Genomic DNA, 16,629 nt, shown 5'->3' with positions numbered 1-16,629 from the left:
TGGTCCTGGTGGACAGCAAGCTCAGTGTGAGTGAACAATGTGAAGAAAGCAAATAGGACACTGGGCTGCATTAACAAGGGCAGCCCTAAAAAGATGACCAAAGGACTGAGAATCCTGCCATATATGATGAAAGGCTGAGAGAACTGGGCTGTTCAGCCTTCAGAAGAGAAGGCTCAAGGTAGACCTTCTCACTATGTTCCACTATTTAAAAGGAACAAAGAAGTTAGATTTTAGAAGAAGTTAGGTTTTAGAAGAAATCACAAGATAAAAAGAAGACCATTCATTAGTCCTTGAGTGATTCCAATTAGACACGAGAAGAAAATTTTTCACAATGGGAAATATCTGGCATTGAAACTATGTCCCTGGTGAAGTACAGGATCCCCCAGTATTGGACACTCTTAAGATTCAGCTGGAGAAGCTGCTGGGCTGTCTTATCTGGACAGTGCTTTTACCAAGAAAGGTTGGATTGGAGGATCCCTGGGTCTCCTTCCCATCTGATATGCTATCATTCTATGATTCCCAGCAGCTATGAAGAAAACTTGTGCTTTGGTCCAGTTCTGTTACCTAATGAGAAGTCCAGGTTGCCTGAACACTGCAATAAGACTAAGAGCAACCTTGTTATCCACCTTTTAAACACAGATACAAGCAACGAAGGCTATTCAGTGCTAATACAGATTATCTTCTTAATTCCAATGAGGTTGTTTATTAAAAGAAAACTAATGGAAAGAAATTGCCATTTCTCAGAGAAGGAACCAGACTGTCAGCATACTCCAAGATGAGAGCACACAGCAAAGATGAAGCTTGTAAAATATTACAGTCTGCTAGTAAAAGTTAGCACTAATCTTTTACATCCTTAATAATGCCTATTTTGTGATTCTCTCTGGAATAGATGGAACTACTATTAGATTCAGGGGAAAAGTGAAAACACAGCAATGCAGGGAACCTATGCTATAACTTGCCTTGGTCTTCTTTTTCCTTTCATTCCCTCTTTTTCTTTCATTCATTCCTAGTGAACAAACACTATGTACACACTCCCCAAAATTTAAGGAAGATTAAAAAAAAAAAAAAAAGAAAAGGAAATATTTTAGTCTGGCAACCACAACACAGGACATACAATAAAATGGCCAAACACAGGTGACTGGGAGCAAATCCTGAGGAAGCCATTGATGGACCAGCTTAAGCCAACATTTCAGTGCCTTTTCCATACTAGCCAATGCTCTCTGCATCTTTATGAAGCCCAGAAAGTGTAAAAGAGAAGGGTTGCTGGAGGTTTTTACAAAAAATGTTTCTTTTTATAAAAGAAATCAATTGAAAAGAATCCTCTTCCCTATGCTCCCAAGGGTGTCCTTAGCAGGGAACAAACACAGCTCCCAGCAGTAAGCAGACTCTTGTTAAGCTCCATATCATGTTTCCATGGAGAAAAATGCTTTCTTATTCAGAACAGAAAAACTCTGCAGTGAACTTTTGTACAGACACTGATTTTTTCTAACCTCACTTTGGTCTTTTTATGGAAAGCATTTCCACAGAGTGGTGCCTGTAATATTACACAGAAAGGACTAAATAAATTATATAGCATAAATGAAATGATGTAACACAGGGAGAATGTTGCTTCCAACAAAATGTTTACTTATATGGAATAAGTAGAAGAAAGATTTTAGTAATTTTTGCTTCTATTCTGATTTCAGTAGCATAGTTCACATGCCTAAACATGTTTTTAACCTATCACGTGGTCTGAACTTGGGAAGGGTATGTAGGCTTTTAATTTGAAACCTTTTCTAACCCTGCTGTGTTTATCTGGGATCAAAACAGCAGCAGTCAATAGCAGTTTAACCAATTTCTGCAGAAATTCTTGTAAAAACTGTGAGTGAAATTCATTTTGTCCTTTAATTTTCTAAAAGCAGAGACATTTACAGAGAGATTTGTCTGTTCAAAATTCTGTAGAATTAACAATTTTCTATAATGTTTGATGGAAGATCACTGCAGTGGAGGGATTCTGGCAAAATTAAGAAGAATATTATTTGTCCAAAAAGCGTGAAGAAGACGCCTGAAAAAATGGGAGTTGTTTGCACTTATATGTTGATCTGTGCATGAAATAAATTCCTAATACTGCTTCCAGACAGAGGTCATAGAATCTGATGGTTCAAAATCCAGTTATTGCTTGGATAAGTAATTAAAAAGGACTATGTATGTTAATGCACAGAACTATATTTTATAAGATACTATTTTAAAATTACATTTGTGTAGCAAAATCAAATTACTTTTGCCCCAACCTCTGCCAGGAAGCTCCACAAACATATCTAGACAATCTTTTCATGTGCAGGAAGTTTCAACTCCCGCATTGCTTCAAATGTAGCTCCTGCAGCCTTCCCCCATCTCCTCCAGAAAATGTACTTGGGAAAGCTACTTTGGCTGTAGTTCCAACTTATAATGTCACCACTTAAAATCTACTTATACAAGGCACCTCACGATTTTTAATGAATATGAATGCAATGGAAAGATGACTCATGAGTCATTCACGTGAAATAAAACATGGCATGGCTTAGGAAATTTACAGTGTACTCACTTTAGCCAACATCAAATTGCAGTAGCAATTTACCTTCAGCTGTGAAGACAGACTACCAAGGGAGGCACCAGTCCAGCCCAAATGCAAGAGAGAGGCACTTCTGAATAAAGATTTGAGGAGCTAAAATGTGATTTTAACCTCTAACATTTGGTACTTACTGGGTAGTCACTGCATGTAAATATTAACTTCAGTAGGATTATAATATTAACTATTGGTCAGTGTAGGCTGTCCTTGAACAATTTTGTGAATGTGAAAAACCTATTTTGGGCTTGAGGAATTATCTTGGTAATTTCTGCATGCCCAGCCTCTTCCGAGACCTGCCAACCAGACTTTATGTTCTGACAAGAGCAGAAATTATCCCATAAAGCTCCCAGATAGTTATGTGGGCAAAGACTAGCAAGGAACCTAATTATACAGCTTACACATAAAGTTTAATTAAATTATAATGCACAATAAAGTCTCTTTGCATCCTTCTGACAGCCTTAAATTGAGCATACTGAGTACAATTTAATTCCATTGTAAAATTGCTTTTCTTCTTCTGGTGTTGGAAAGAGGTTTTACCGTAAATCAGAGATTTTTAAAGAAAGAGTCACTTATACACCAGATAGTGGCTTCTCTACTCCCATGTTATGTCATAGTCGTATTTACAACATATTTTTATTATCTATTATCACATTTTGAATTCCAAATAAAACTCCATGTACAAACAAATCTCTGAGAAAGATTATCCAAATGCTTTTCAAGCAGAATGGGAGAGAAGTTGCAGAAGCTGTACTATATCTCTAATATGATGTATTAAACTCACTAGCGCCCAACCCTGAAACAAATAAGGGTATTAGTTTTTAGTCTCTGTAGCCAATTAATAGTATTGCATTAAGTCTTGATAGTGTAGCAAAAAAATATTAAGGAGCACAGTGATTCTCAGCTCAGACTCATTAAATGATGACACAAAATACTCTATTAGCAATGATAGCGCTCCACCCTTTCATCCTTTACTGCCCACTCAGCCCCAGACACAAATCCTTCTGCTGTCTTCCCAACCCCATAATTCTGTTGCTGTAATTAGGCAAACATAACTATGTTTGACTGCTTTTAAAATGGATTCCATTACATAAGGTGTGTAAAAACCAAACCCTATTATTACATGTGCTATGGGCACAATTTTTGATTTTAGTGTAATCTGTCTTGGATATGGCTTATATTGCTTTGCCCTAACTAAGAGCACACATATCTGAGCCAGGGGAGAAATGTCTGTAGTGCTAATGATTTATACCAGATTTGTCATCGAATTGTGTCTGGCTTTATAAGCTGTAGCTCACTATACCAGTTAATGTTTTGTTGTTATTACTGAGAGAATTTCCAGGATGCTGTTTCAAAATTTCTTCAAGCCCTCTTGCTCATGGACAAAACAACGACTCAATCTGCAGATGTTTTAGAAATTATGGTGAAATCCTCTTCCTCTTGGGACATCCTCAGAAACCCCAAACTTTTGCCCTACTTTGCGTGCAAACACACCACTAGCTCTGATCTGGAGCTGGCAAAATATTTCCTTCTTTTTCTTTTGGGAATTTTCAAAAGGTGAAAAGAGAACCTGCCTAAAAACCAGGGTTGTCCAAAGGGTTTCTTTCTGCTCTCCTTGGGTCATTTCTCACTCAGTGTCTGTGGAAATTAACTTGCAGGGTTTTAGCAGAGGCAGCTTCAATGAGATTGCAGCAGATACCTTCAGTCTCGTGCAAGGCATATGTGCTGCTGAGCTGCTGTCTACTCTCTTCCTGCACAACCTGAGGATCCTTTTTATTTAAAGACTTTCATATAAATGAGAATCAGAGCTTCTTGATAATAGTTATGGCCTCTATGGACCCATTACAGATTATCAGCAAATGAACTGGCAGGCATTTGGTATTCCTTTTATATCCTCAGTATACAGTACCATAAACACTTGCTGTCCTCTCACTGGTAGTTAAAGTTACACAGCTACACACTCAGGCAGTTTCTTAAGTGCCAATTATTTTTGTTCTACAAGTACTCTGTTAGAGCTCTTTCAGATTTATTGATGTTTGAAAGCTTTTAAATATCCATTATGCACTTAACTGACCATAGCAATTCCATCTGACTCATTATTTGTGTTAGAATATATTTAGGCATTTTTTAAAATGGGTCTTAGTAGACCACAGGATCTCCCTTGGAAACCCTATAATAAATCTAGTAAATACCTGGTGAAGAGCTATAATGTTTATTTGTGACCATTTAATTTTATACTTTATATTCCATGTTTTGAACCTATGAAGTTCCTCTGTTCAGGTAATTAGTGACCAAGCTTTCCTCAGTCAATTTTTTAGGTGCTGCTTCTGTGTTCCTCAGTTTCATACCAAAGTGCACCCATAGTGACTGCTGTACTGGCAATCTACTGCTGCCATCCCATCCTTCCCTTCCCTTGAAGGGGAAATCACATGCTTTAATTTGCTGGCCTCTCCTGTTTATTTGCAGTCTCTCTCTCCTCTTTGGTACGACTGACTACTGGAAACAAATTCTTTAAGCAGGAAGCAAGAAGTGAAGGCCCATGGGGTATGTACTTTGTGAGAAGTATTGCTTGGGCTTCTCATAAGCCTCTCTTTTCAAAAGCTGGATGTTACTGTAGAAATGTTTTTTAATCTAAAATATTGTACCCCCATCATAAGTGATCTTGGGGGACTAAAACTCAGCTTGGTGCTGGTAGTAAATTGTGTGTCCCTGGAGCCATCCATTGCTGGGGATATAACAGTGCAGAGCCTACACAATCTCCCATCTTGGTAAAAGCTGCCCTTGGCAACACTGCTATTCCTGCTCCACATCTGCCTCCTCCACATGTACTCAATGCTGCTGAGATGATGAAGGCTCCTACTTGTGATTATTTCTCCTACTGTCTGCTGCTCTGGGGAGCTGCTTGTTCAGGCTCTGTGACACAGTGGCAGCCAAGGAGAGGGGCATGCATTACTGCACATTCTCTTGGCACAAGAAGGGATTTATTATCACTCTGGCCTTGTTACCCCTCCCCTTTCTGCTCATTTTTAGCACTCTCAGGGCCAACAGAGCCATTCTGTTCCACTTTCTGATTCCCTTGGTTAGACTGCACCTTGCCTGTTCAAGGTCTTTCTGATGTAATCCTACCACTATTTATTCTGGTAGCAATAGAGACTTTGGAGCACTCCCCAAAATGCTGGTGCTCTTACTGGCTCTATTTTCTCTGTTTTAGTTTTTTAGGTCTATTTTGTTAACCTCCTAATGAACAATTATTTCTGTTTCCTTCCATTGGAGTACACACAGCTAAACAGACATTTGCAAAATTTTCAAAGGATTCAGTGATAACTCAGTTATGTCAGCTCTTGGATTGCCTAAATTTTCATTTTCCACTGCCTTTTGCAGTTTTAAGCAAAAGAACATATGGTTTTTAATAGCAGTGCCTTCTCAAATGTGATGATTTGCTCTTTTAAAATGAACATGTTTTCTATCTAAGAAGTCAAACCAAGGTCCCAACTCATTCAAGAAGCTGCAGATATCATGCATATGTAGTCTCACAATCAAAGTCAGCCTTTGAGTAGTGATCTGCATGCAGGAATGTTTGCTGGAGCAGTGTCTAAGTGATAAGCTCTTATATAACAAAGAGGTGGATAAAAGAGGGGGTGGGAAGATGGGCAAAGAGGACAAATGCAAACATTGAACCCAAAGTAGCAAGGTTCTGGCCAAAAAAATAGAAGTTGTATGTAAATGTCTTTACTGAAGGGCATAATTCAAAGTCTCTTTTAAGGTTGTTCAGCATTTTTGTCATCACTATTAAAAACTCCCCAACTAAATAAAGTTCCTTATTTGTTTTCATCTAACATTTTGCATTACTTCCCAACTTTACAGCCAAGAATGTGGATTATATCCTGGGCTGCACCCAAAGCACTGTGGGCAGCAGGACCAGGGAGAAGGTTTTGTCCCTCTACTCCCCTCTGGTGAGATCCCACCAGCAGTGCTGCATCCAGCTCTGGTCTCCAGAAGACATGGGCCCATTGGAGAAAGCCCAGAGGAGGGCCACAAAGATAATTAGAGACATGGAGCACTTCTCCTGTGAGGAAAGGCTGAGAGAATTGGGACTGTGCAGCCTGGAAAAGAGAAGGCTTCAGAACGGCATGACTCTGGCTTTCCAGTGCCTGAAGGGAGCCTACAAGAAAGATGGAGGAGGACTATTTACCAGAGCATGTAGTGACAGGACAGGGGGGAATGGATTCAAACTGCCAGTATTTTTGGATATTAAGAAGAAATTCTTTACCATGAAGGCAGTGAGTCACTGGAATGGGTTGCCCAATGAAGCTGTGAATGCCTCATCCCTGGAAGTGGCCAGGTTGGATGGGGCTCTGAGCAACCTGGTCTAGCAGGAGGTGTCCTTGCCTATGGCAGGGTGCTGATACTAGATGATCTTTACACTTCCTTCCAACCCAAGTGATTCTACAGTTCCATTATTCAGCAATTCTTTGTTGCATGAAGCATCTCAAGAGCACCAAAAATCTTTGTTAAAAGCCTATCACCTCAGAACCATACTTGCTGTGCACTTCTCTCCATTATTATGAAACTTTAGTAGATGCATTCAATAGGACAAAAAAGGCAAAGCATCACCCTTAATGTGACATAGTTTCAACACCACTGCAACTGGGTTATAGAAATATTTTTCATTGTTTGAAGACAAACATGACTGAAGAGCACAGTAAAATTCAGTCCTGAGTCTTGTCTGTTAGCAGCAGAATTACATGTAGGAAGCACCTTTAGATTTTTACTGCATTGTGACACAGAAAGCCTTCTCTTTCTTCTGTTAGAAAATAGTTTGCAGAGTATGATTTTGTTTGGAGCTAGTGTATCTGATTCTGCAGAAACAGCTCTGTGTCTCAGCAGTTTAGGAAAACTAATGGGCTTGTTCTGAATCAGTACAGTTCAGTTTCACATGTGCTGCAGCTCTACTGGATTTTTAATTTGTGTATGTTTCTCTGAGTTAAAATCTTCTTATCAAATGCTGAGAGATAACACACATTTCTTCCTGTTATAAAATAAAGACACAAACATCAATCATCTAAAATCAGTGACATTCACCCAGAAATAAATACAAATATGTTCTGTAACATTTCACTGCTATTATCTGTTGAGAGGTACCGTTGCCCTTTCTGTCGAGGGTACCGGAACATGGCTGCCCTCAGAGGAATGTAAACTTGGCATTAACCCTGGCAGATTCCCACTCCCTGCTCACTCTCTCATTTAACATTAACTCACTCCTATACTGTTATCAGAAGGTAAAGGTCATAGCTTTATTTACACAATACAGCACTATACAAACGGTCATTAAACAAGAAAATCTTGCACCAAACAAACACGAAGCAAGAAAACAATGCTGACCTCTCTACCAAGAACTCCCCCTGGAGGCACCTTGTCATTCCCCAAATAAGGTCAATGCTGCTGGTCTATCCTTCTAAATATTAACTGCCCAGCCCTGCCCCCCCACAGACCCAACTCCCACGCATCAGCCAACTAAGGACTTTTTTATGCTCCAAACCCAGGAGAAATTTAAAAAGCATTCTACTGTTGGCAAGACCATGTGGCTCATATCCTATTCCCACAGCCTTTACTCATCCTTCCACAGCTGGAAACCTTGTCAAAGGCACTCCTATACGACAGAGCCTTTAGCACAATACAGAAGCTGGGCAGATGGCAGGGTGGACTCCCTCGGTCCGAATGCCAGAAGCCTGGGAACCAACTCTCCTTCCTGCTTCTCATCTCCCTCAGCTCCGCTCCTCTCCACCCCGGCCCACTGCCTTTTCCTGCGGGGAAGACATCCTGCTTATTTATGCATTTCATGACTGTTGATCTGCCCAGATCCAGCAAGGAAAAGTGCAAAGAGGGCAGGAGGCCACTGACTAAAATCCCGTTGGAGCTCATGGTCAGTTTTAGAAGCTAGAGCAGGCAGAGCAGAGAGAGTGTGGATGTAGTCCAGGGCTCAAACCCGGCCAGGAGCGCTGGTCAGGTGGAGTGGCTTGGGCAGCAGTCCCTGGAGACACTGGGACTCCAGAGAAACCTGCACAATTCACTCCTCGCTTCCTATTTTTACTGAAGGTGATGGAAATAGTTTTTTGCTCACTTGGGCCAGAAACAAACTGTAACTTCTCTGTAGTGGACTGCTGCAACAGGCAGCTTATGTGGAGAGGACCACGTGTTCAGTATATTCCTGTGCTTAGGTGTGAATATGCCAGGTGAGGGTACAAGGTCTTGCCCTCTTTCATGGACCACAGCTAAAGCACTAATTTAACTTTCAACTATTCAGAGTTGCAATAAGTTGATCTTTACATACTTGAATCAAAATGCTCCACGTCTAGTTTTGCTTAAAAAAAAAAATAGGGGGGAGGGGAATTTTATTTGGCTGCTGCCACTCAGAAATAACACAGTAAGGTAAATTGGGAGAATGATGACTTTTAACATGTTAACCACTGACCATGCAACATTTTCATCAGTGTAAATATAACTCCTCATCACTCTGCCAAGTTTGCACTGAATCACACAACCACCAATGAAGTCACACTTTCTAAATAAATATTCTTATTTCACATAAAAACACACTAATGAAAGTGCTTTTAATTTTAGGTAGTTCTTAGTTTTGAAACACTGGTGTGTGCTGCCCTGATAAAGAGGAATGCTGGGAAAGCTGATTATCCAGGGAAAAATTCAGTTAGTGTTCAAACAAGTTCTTAGGGTAGCTCTGTATGGAAAAAGCCCGGAGGTACTCAAGGATTGGCATCAGCATATTTACATCCACATTTACATCAATTCAGCATTAATAAATCCTTCATCATGACCAACACATTAATTACAGAGTGTAGAGAGCCTTAGAAAGCTCCAGCAAGTTACAGGCTGGGTTATTACTTCATATTGCTGAGGAACATAATAACCCATAGTTATGAATAAGGACTCCATCGTGCTGCATGATTTGAAGGCAGCATCTCACAGATCTTACACTTGAAAGCAAAAAATTTGCTCCTACATTAGTCAACCTGAAGCAGGTGACACCAATTTCCCAGTTAAGGTATTTTTCCTCCTTTCAGGTGAACTGAAATTGTATACATTTAGGTTTTTTTCTTTTGTGCTCCAGAGAGAGCACTTGAATGATTCTGGAGGATAAGAGAGACCAAGCAACACACAACTACTGAAACAATGCTTACAGTCACACAGTAATTTCCTAAGTCATGTATGAACTGGGGACACTGCCATTTCTGTTCCTGAAGAGGTACCCTGCTCTAGGGCTGGCCTTCCTGCCTGGGGGGACAACAGTTCTTTGTAGGTATTTCAGGACACAGCAGGTCACTTGTGTCACCTCCCTTGAACTCCCACACTGAGAGCATCCAGGCAGCCAGATACTCCTGACCTCAGCCCAACATCTCCAAGTGAAACAAGAACATGCCACGTTTACATATATCTGCAGAAAGAGCACAGGAATGTTGAAATTCAGCACAAGAGGGGAGTACAGAACTCACAGTTACTTAACACACACAGTTTGTTTCATCTTCCCTACACAAGAATATATCTTAATATATTTTATAGAAACATAATATATATTAATATATGATGAAAACTGACTTAAAATACACCGTACTCCAGAGGCAGGTGACACTGAACATAGTCCACAACCTTTCATCACCAAGTTCAAACTCCAGTCCAGCTCACAAAAAAAAAAAAAAAAAATCAAAGTGAGATTCCTAGTCCTTAATTCCTGAAGCTTGGATACATTTTTTCAAAGTGGTGCAATTGCAATTGCATAACACAAACAAGGACAAGTGCCAGAAAATGGGATTGAAACCGATTAACTCTACTTGTATTATCAGGCCCCAGTCTGACATGTGCCTGAATAGCTGAATGCCAGATGAGAGGGAAGGTGGCAGGGATGATGTAAATATTTTTATTAGGCTGTTGAAGTGTTTTTGACACAACAGTAACATCAGACCTTTAAAAATGCCACCCTTAAAATTATCCTAAAGTTTATCTATCATAAAACATGCATTCAGTAATGGAATATCTCTATATATATAAAAGTTGTGAGGTTCATCTTTATTTCCAACTTAAACTCAATAAGCATAAGGAGGATAAACATAAGGGAAATATATGTAATTCCAATGAGCACACTTGTAATTGGACAAGTCTGGGAACAACTGTTGGGCTAGCTGCAAAGATGTGAACTCAGAGAATAATTTCTATTGCTAAACAGGGAGCTGGCTTTCTCTTTGAACTTCAGGGGAAATGAGGATAAACCAGTTATTATAAAAGATGATCATTTAGTATCATCATAGCGCTTTCTAAAAACCTAACCAACAGGCCAAAGCATGAGCTAAAACTAGTTATTTACTTCCAAAAATATAACTTTGTTTAGCTCCAAACAAATACTTCCACATACAAGACTGAAAAAAGATCAGAAGGTATAGCAGCTATTTTGAAACCTACATTTCCATCAAACATCTTACTTTATTTATATATTCCCCACTTTCCTTGAAGTAGTGCCCACACAAGCAACATTTCCTATTTTGGAGAATAACCATTAATTTCACACCACAATGTTTTTTCTAGAAATATAATTATACAGAAGACAAGTATTCTTTATTAAAATATCTGAAGGCATGTCAGGTAGTTATGACTGGGAGTTATTCAGGAGCAAAGGTTGTTTTATTTTCTTTTTTTTTGGCCCCCTTTTTCTTTCCTTGTTTTCCAGCTAATAAGAGCCTTGGAGATGTAAAGGAGTGACTTGATCCCAATGCATTTTTAACACTGTAGTAAATAATGCAGTCAGGTATGGAATAATTAGGCTGAAACTGTTTGTGCAAGACAACTGTTCTTATGAATGCTTGACATGAACAAATGCATTCTCCCAAGGCCTGACACATTGTGAATGAATTCTGACATTTTCTTATGATTAATTAATTTAAAATAATTTCTTCCTTCTACTTGTATTTTACAGCATAACTGGGATGTTCATTTTACAACTATTTGAACTCCTAGTTTCTCACAGTTCGGAAAATGAATTATTCTTACAGACACAGCCATGTCAAGATCCAGAAGCTCGTGTCAAAACAAAATACAACTGAATCTGTCCCTAATTTCTTCCTGTTGCTTTCAATAGTTTTTGCTTCCAATAGTTTATTCTTTCATCCTACAACTCATGTTCTCATGTGACCTCTGATCTCACCCCTAGCATAACACAGCATTTACAAGTTCAGTGTCATACTCCAGCATGCATGTCACACATGTCAGCATAGTGTCTGAACTACAAGTTGTGAGTACACTGTGAAATTTAAATTATGAAACATTGTCTCAGAAGGACATTTCTCCTGTGATGGAAACATTCTGGTCATGAGGTCATAGAAAGAACACATGCACATGAAGCAAATCAATACAGCTGGGAGCCAACACTCAGCAGAAGCTACATGCAAGACAAGGGAAAAGAGATAGGAAAGAAAGAGCAGAGAGAGGAGGATTTGTGTTAAGGGGTGGGAGCAGTGAAGGATGGGGGGCTGAATGAATGCACATTCATATAAAGCAGGGAGATGTAATTTTATTCTAATTCTTTCCTGCTGGCTCGCAGAAATCATTAAAATGACTGCTAATTACAAGGTGTCTACCTCCAGTTTCCAGGAGAAGCAAATTAGCTCAAGTATTTAATGGAGACAAATCCTCAAAATCCTTCACTTTTCAAAGTGCCAAGCTTGTCTGTTTTCCTTATGACAGATACTTACAAATTCTGAAGTTGCCACATTCTATTATGTGAATGTACGAATGCCTAGCTTTGGAAACAAATGCAGACAATGAATAGGAAATATGATATGGGCAGGAAAGGTAAGAAATGTGTTGGATCATCAGCACTTGAAAACAAGCCCATGTGAAGTGTCAGGCCCGAAAGTACAACCCAGTATGCAAACATCATACCAGCGTTAATAAAACATGGAGATTAAGAGCTGCAGCTAGCAAAGAGTTTTATAAAGAAAACTAGATTTTTGATGAAAAGAGCACTTTCAAAGAGATTTACTTTCCTCAGAAGCTGTGATGTCCTGCTGTTTGCTATGTCTCTGGAAAGGAGACGCCTTAGAGAAATTTGCCTTTGAATCCCTTTGTATGTGGCAAAGCCAATTGCTTCTAATGGAACTTACCACTCAGCCCTGGTTACTAAAAATTCAATATTTCCTTCTCAATCTCTAGTACTCTCAAGACCTGTCTTTATTTGAATCCAGGGATGTGACAAATTCCATATCCTTATCTTGATGGTTTGGCTTACAAAATCTGTGACCTCCTGTCTCTGAGATGACTACCTCAAGTCAAACCTGATGACCTGAAAGAGGGTAGGAATATCAAGGGAAAAAAAAGAGCTCAGTCAGATCTGAAGAATTCAGAGTTTTTACTAGACAGGACAGATTTATATTACAAAACCTGTTAAGCATGCTGCTTGTGAAAGCCCAAATTTATCTCAAGTAATAACAGGCTGCTAAAAACAAATACAAACAGAGAGGAAGTGTGAAATGACAAGATAAAGGATTTAATAAACACATTAACATCAGGGTGAAGTTTTTCAAAGCGAATCCTTAGTTTTAATAATAAAGCCTATCCCTAAATGCATTCTTCATCCCAGCACAACAATATGCACTTTCTGTGTGCATGGTTGTTGAAGATTAGAGACTGGGGCCAGTGAGGGAGGTTCAAATAGATGCAGGGCACTTGAAAGCAAATCAGAATTGTCTCCAAAGAGCCACTTCCTGCTGGTGAGTAAGCCTTCACCCAAACAGTCAAGAGGAAGGGGCATAAGCAAAGCATTGCAAACGACCATCCCAATTGTATCGGAGTGGAGACAACTAAGACAAACAAACTCAGGAAGTGGCAGGGGGTTAGAAATGCAGAGGAAATCTATGGCACAGGGAGGAAAGTGCAGAGATTGCGCCGATCTGCAGAGAGGTCACCTCTGGGTCGCACTGTGCCAACCTTTTTCAAACCCACTTTATTTGGACTAGAACACAAAACTGGCACACACAGCTGGCGGCTGCTGCAGAGGCTATTCAAATGTTAACATACTCAATGATAAACAGCCAAAAAAAAGTTCTGTGTAAGCAAATTGGAACAAACAACTAATCTAAAACTGGTTGCTAAGAGATGGAGGATTTCGGCCAAAACCATCTCAAAGCTCCAAGAATATTTTATTTTTGATCAAAAACAGTACCTGTAGATGACGCCGTGTTGGTGAAGAAACATGAGTGCTGATGTGACCTCTGCAGCGTAAAAGCGGGATCGAGGTTCGTCAAATTTGCGCGAGCGTTGGATTTGAAACATTAGGTCTCCTCCATTTACATATTCCATGACGAAAAAGAGGCGGTCCTGAAATTAATTAAACAGTGCCATTTAGCTAATTTCTTTTTGTGGCATAAAGGACTGCTTGAAGCCACACTTTAAATGACTTCAGCACTTAAAGAAATAGAAGAAACTAATGCTACGATTCTGAAAAAGGAGAAAGCTGATACCCAAAACCTAGCAAACCTAAAGGAAATGAGATTAGTCTCAAAGTGAGAAATGAGAAAAAGGCAACCAAAATACTGTATTAAACAAAACACACAAACATCCACACATCAAAAATACATATAGAATTATAATCAAGTACATGTAATAACAGAGATACTTAAATGATGTTATTTCTTTTAGAATTTAGCCATGAAAACCTTTGTTTTAGAAAATTTAGCCATAGTAACCCACTAAAAGATATGTCAATTTTGTCAACTATTGGACAGGCTGCTGGGCAAATATCAGTCTTCTTTCTGCACTTCTCTCCTACCAGTTACTTTGTCTGCAAAGCATCTTCCCCAAATAATGAAAAAATTATTTAAAACTGTTAAGCTACAGAAACCAGTGCTGCCAGTCTCAAACACTTATATATGTTTATTTCAATTGCCTCAAACCCTGATAATGAAATATGACTGCACTGTTAAAATATGTATCAGGTTCTTTCTATATTCTTCTAATGCTTATCCCTTCCCTGTTCATGCTTTCAACTCTATTTCCATGATGGAGAACTAGAAATGAGTGTTCCTTGAGAATAGCAACTGAGATTCTCAGGCAGCCACACCATTAACCCAAAAGTTAGCACATGTTGAAACAGAACTGAAAATATCAGCAAACTAAACATGTGCTTGGCATCTCGGACCATTTATTATCCAAGCTGGCATTGCAGGTGAAGGCATGAGGAATGAAATGACCTACCTCTACTTCATAAAATTTAGATCAATTTTTTTAAGCATTTCTTACAAATGTTTATATTTTTACCCAGTCTGTACTAATACCCTTAAATCTTCAACTTCTTGTCTGTACACCCTTGGTGAATGTCTACTCCATATTCTTTATTTCCTTGCTGCTCATTATCTACAGCTATATGCACATGAGTTTAGGTAGAGGTGGAGGTAATCCTGATGTGACGTGACACAGACTTTTCTTTCCCTGGTCACATGATTCACAGGTGTGTGGGCATGGACTTCACCCTTGTGCTGCTCTGATCTCACACTGCAGTTTGGCTCCAGTTCCTAGTGTCTCGTGTGCTGCGTTGAAGAAAAGGAGACAAGATGGGACATTGCTTTGGACAAGGAAAAACAGCAGAAGATTGAAGTTAGCTAACCTCCCTCGGGTGAATCCAAGCCTGCAGATGACATAGCTTATATATATGAATCCAGAATTTCATAAATGTTTGTCACTTGTCTTTAATCATCTACTCAACAACTCAGACTCAGACCACAGCACTTAAAAATACCCTTGAACTTCAGTGTGTGCATTAATGCTGCTCATTGAGTGCCTAAATGTTATACTTATCAGAGATGCTTCCTGGAGGAGGCTAGAAATGTTTGTCTGACTTTTTGCTGATTACAGAAAGAGGATGCAGAAAAAAAACTTTGTGCCTTTCCTCCTGTATCTTGGGAACACAGAAACTGCTGGACTGGATGAAATTTGGAAAGCCAGGTGAACTGGCAATCCCTGGTAAAACATTGCTAATGAGTTTGGTACATTTTCTAACATTTTTCTTATCATTCCCTAGGAAGGAAAACATCCTGAAGAACAGCATCAAAGCTTCTGGCTGCATCACACACACAAAAGAGCACGGATTCAGAGTCAGGCCTTTGCTCTTTCTGTAATGCTCAGTACTGTTGATATGTTCTAAATCATAGGGCAGACCTTCTGACATTAGTGTAGGGTTTAACTATCACCCTCTTTGCTTCTTTAAGCAAAATTACAGGTCCCTGTGCTGGCTGTCTGATTTATCTTTGGAACCAGTAAGAATTATAGCCTTGCTTTTAAAAGAAAATCTGTTGCTTCTCAGATAGTATTAGGATTTCAGAAGCTAGAGCTTAGGGATAACACCAATACAGTCAGGTTTGTGATGAAGTCAGTCAAAAGCACAGCTGTGCTGCTACTGGAACATCATGTAAGAGGATACAACATCCCTACAAAGATGTGGGCATTGTCCTTTGTTAGGCTTCTCACTGCTGCACCACAGAAGGAGTATCTCTGAAGAGCATTTTCAAGTGTCCCTTGGCAGGTCTTTCCCTAAGATTATCTCACAGGGATTCAGTTCAGTGTTTCAAGCACAAAACCTATTGGGCTGCAGGCTGAGGAGAGCACAGCTAACACTTACCTAAAGTAACTTCTCCGAACACTTGTTGAAATTGAACTTTCTTACACTGCTATTTTAACCTTTCTAAAGTCAACAGTCTGGACTTGAGTGGGATCAACAAGGAAAACAAAGCTGCAATTCCCATTCTCCTGAGCAGCCATAATCATTCCCAACATTGCTACCATTTTGCTGCATCCACAACAGGTAGGAAAAAACCCAATACTGATGCAAAGTGCTGGTGCTGTGCCTTTTACAGCTGTGACTCCCAAATGGTGACCCTCAGCTTGTCACTGAGCTGGGAGCTGCTGCTCCCAACAGTGATAACACCAGAAAAAGACTGATTTACACAATTGTATAGATGAAGGCCACTTCCCAACATGACAGGAGAGAC

At 39.5% G+C, this 16,629-nt stretch overlaps 1 protein-coding gene across 1 annotated transcript in view; it reads right to left on the bottom strand.

Annotated features, from left to right (window-relative positions):
- PRKCE (protein kinase C epsilon) overlaps positions 1–16,629 on the bottom strand; it is a 284,370-nt gene that overhangs the window by 41,952 nt on the left and 225,789 nt on the right. The window contains exon 11 of the mRNA XM_059841205.1: positions 13,809–13,963. Coding sequence (XP_059697188.1) covers positions 13,809–13,963 — 155 coding nt within the window. The remainder of the gene's footprint in view (positions 1–13,808; positions 13,964–16,629) is intronic.

This window comes from Haemorhous mexicanus, chromosome 3, assembly GCF_027477595.1.
Source record: "Haemorhous mexicanus isolate bHaeMex1 chromosome 3, bHaeMex1.pri, whole genome shotgun sequence".
NCBI classification, from domain to species: Eukaryota; Metazoa; Chordata; class Aves; order Passeriformes; family Fringillidae; genus Haemorhous; species Haemorhous mexicanus.
This window is presented reverse-complemented; position numbering and strand designations above follow the sequence as displayed.